The 1,766-nt window shown below is 33.0% G+C and overlaps 1 protein-coding gene across 1 annotated transcript; it reads left to right on the plus strand.

Annotated features, from left to right (window-relative positions):
- The first annotated feature begins 274 nt into the window (after window positions 1-274).
- Window positions 275-1,601, plus strand: LOC149246460 (RNA exonuclease 4-like). Its single transcript, XM_089455695.1, has 4 exons — window positions 275-520; window positions 647-853; window positions 950-1,030; window positions 1,251-1,601. Exons 1-4 carry the CDS (start codon window positions 399-401, stop codon window positions 1,498-1,500), a joined length of 660 nt encoding a protein of 219 aa, XP_089311821.1. The 5' UTR covers window positions 275-398; the 3' UTR covers window positions 1,501-1,601.
- The last annotated feature ends 165 nt before the right edge of the window (window positions 1,602-1,766 follow it).

A 1,766-nucleotide genomic window follows, 5' to 3' on the forward strand; every position in this document is an offset into this window, starting at 1 on the left:
TAATTTTAGTTTATTTATATATATTATTATTTTTTTAAATGGTAATTAAACTATCTTTTTAATAACCTTATTCCATTTTTTCTATAAAATAAATTTAGTATATTATTTGACGAACCACATTAAAAAATTAAAAAATATTATATTATTTGATGATTCTCATTACACTTAGACTGTAAAATGTAACATGTAACTCTATGGAAGTCCTCAATCTTATGCATATTGATTTTCACTTATGACTTTGATTTTCTACATTGTAGATTTCAGGTAACTCACTTTCTTTGGTTAATAAGGGCGTCTATGGAAACAAAGAGCACTTCAATGCAAACCCACGAATTCAAAGTTCCAACCAATCTAATACCTACCCCCAAGTATTTTCTGCGATTGCACTAGACTGTGAGATGGTTGGCGGTGGTCAAGATGGATCCCTTGACCTTTGTGCGCGAGTTTGCTTAGTTGATGAAGATGAAAAGTTGGTCTTCCACACTTATGTCAAGCCGCAAATTCCAGTTACAGATTACAGGTCATATTATTCATTTACAACTTCCTTATTTAATTCTAACTTGGGCGCTTGCTAAACTTGTCCCATTTTAATTACTTTAGGTTGCATTGCATGAACGAAGCACCTAACTGGTTATGTTATATGCAGGTATGATGTCACTGGCATCAAACCTGAGCATCTAATAGATGCACTGCCACTGAAGCAAGTGCAAGAGAAAATTAAGCAGGTCTTATACAATGGAGAAACAATATGGCGTGCTCGTTTAAATGGAGGAAGAGCAAAGGTTCTGGTAGGACATGGTTTGGATCATGATTTGCAATGCTTGGCAATGGAATATCCTGGTCATTTAATTAGGTAACTTGGTTATATATGTGTATGTGATATTTCCTACCCATTTTATGTATATGAGTATTCATAAAATATCAACTAACATAATCATGATTGTTTCAGGGACACTTCTAAGTACACACCACTACTTAAGAGTAGCAAAGCCAGCAACTCACTAAAGTATCTCACTCAAACATTTTTAGGGTAAATTAGCACCCTGTAAGCTTTTTTTTTTTTTTTTTTTAATTCTTGTGCAAGAATTTTTATCACAACGCAAATTATTGAACAAGATTTGTGGCAATACACTCTTTAAAAAATTAAGGACATCATGGCCTTTTGTAATAAAATTTAATGTTATTTAAAGTTTCAAAAAGAATGAATCCTACATTGGGTTAATTGTTTACATGAATGTCGGGCATAACAGGTACAATATTCAAAATGGTGCTCATGATCCATACGAAGATTGTGTGGCAGTGATGCGTCTTTACAAGAAAATGCGGAATATTGACCATTCACCTAAGGAGCACCTCACTGTAGCTGAATTTCCCATTGAAAATATCTTTGCAAATTGGAAACAAAAAGATCTGGAGAAAATGTCGCCTGAGACTTTGCTCAAAATTTCGCAATCGGACTTCTATTGTTGGTGCTTGGATTCCAGGCCACAAACATATTAAATTTTAGCCCCTTTTATAGCCACTCTGTATTGGACCCACCATGTATCTTTAGAGTCATCTAATTCCTGGGAAGAAGGCAAAGGGAATAATGCAAAAGCGAATTAACGTGGTAGATATAACAAATATATTTTGAAATTTGGACATGCAATTAGAATCGATGATGAATTTGTTTTAAAGGTAATGAATTTTATCAAAATTGTTTTTTTACTAACCTACTTATATAAATTAAATGGGTGATAAATGTTTATATGCATCAATTCATAACA

This window comes from Pinus tabuliformis, chromosome 7, assembly GCF_031772625.1.
Source record: "Pinus tabuliformis cultivar Carrire ecotype Pingquan chromosome 7, CPIR1, whole genome shotgun sequence".
NCBI classification, from domain to species: Eukaryota; Viridiplantae; Streptophyta; class Pinopsida; order Pinales; family Pinaceae; genus Pinus; species Pinus tabuliformis.

Coding starts and splice junctions, on each gene's coding strand:
- LOC149246460 (XM_089455695.1), top strand. CDS start 399: ATGGTTGGCGGTGGTCAAGATGGATCCCTTGACCTTTGTGCGCGAGTT. Junction 521..646: donor ATTCCAGTTACAGATTACAG/GTCATATTATTC, acceptor TGTTATATGCAG/GTATGATGTCACTGGCATCA. Junction 1,031..1,250: donor CTCACTCAAACATTTTTAGG/GTAAATTAGCAC, acceptor CGGGCATAACAG/GTACAATATTCAAAATGGTG.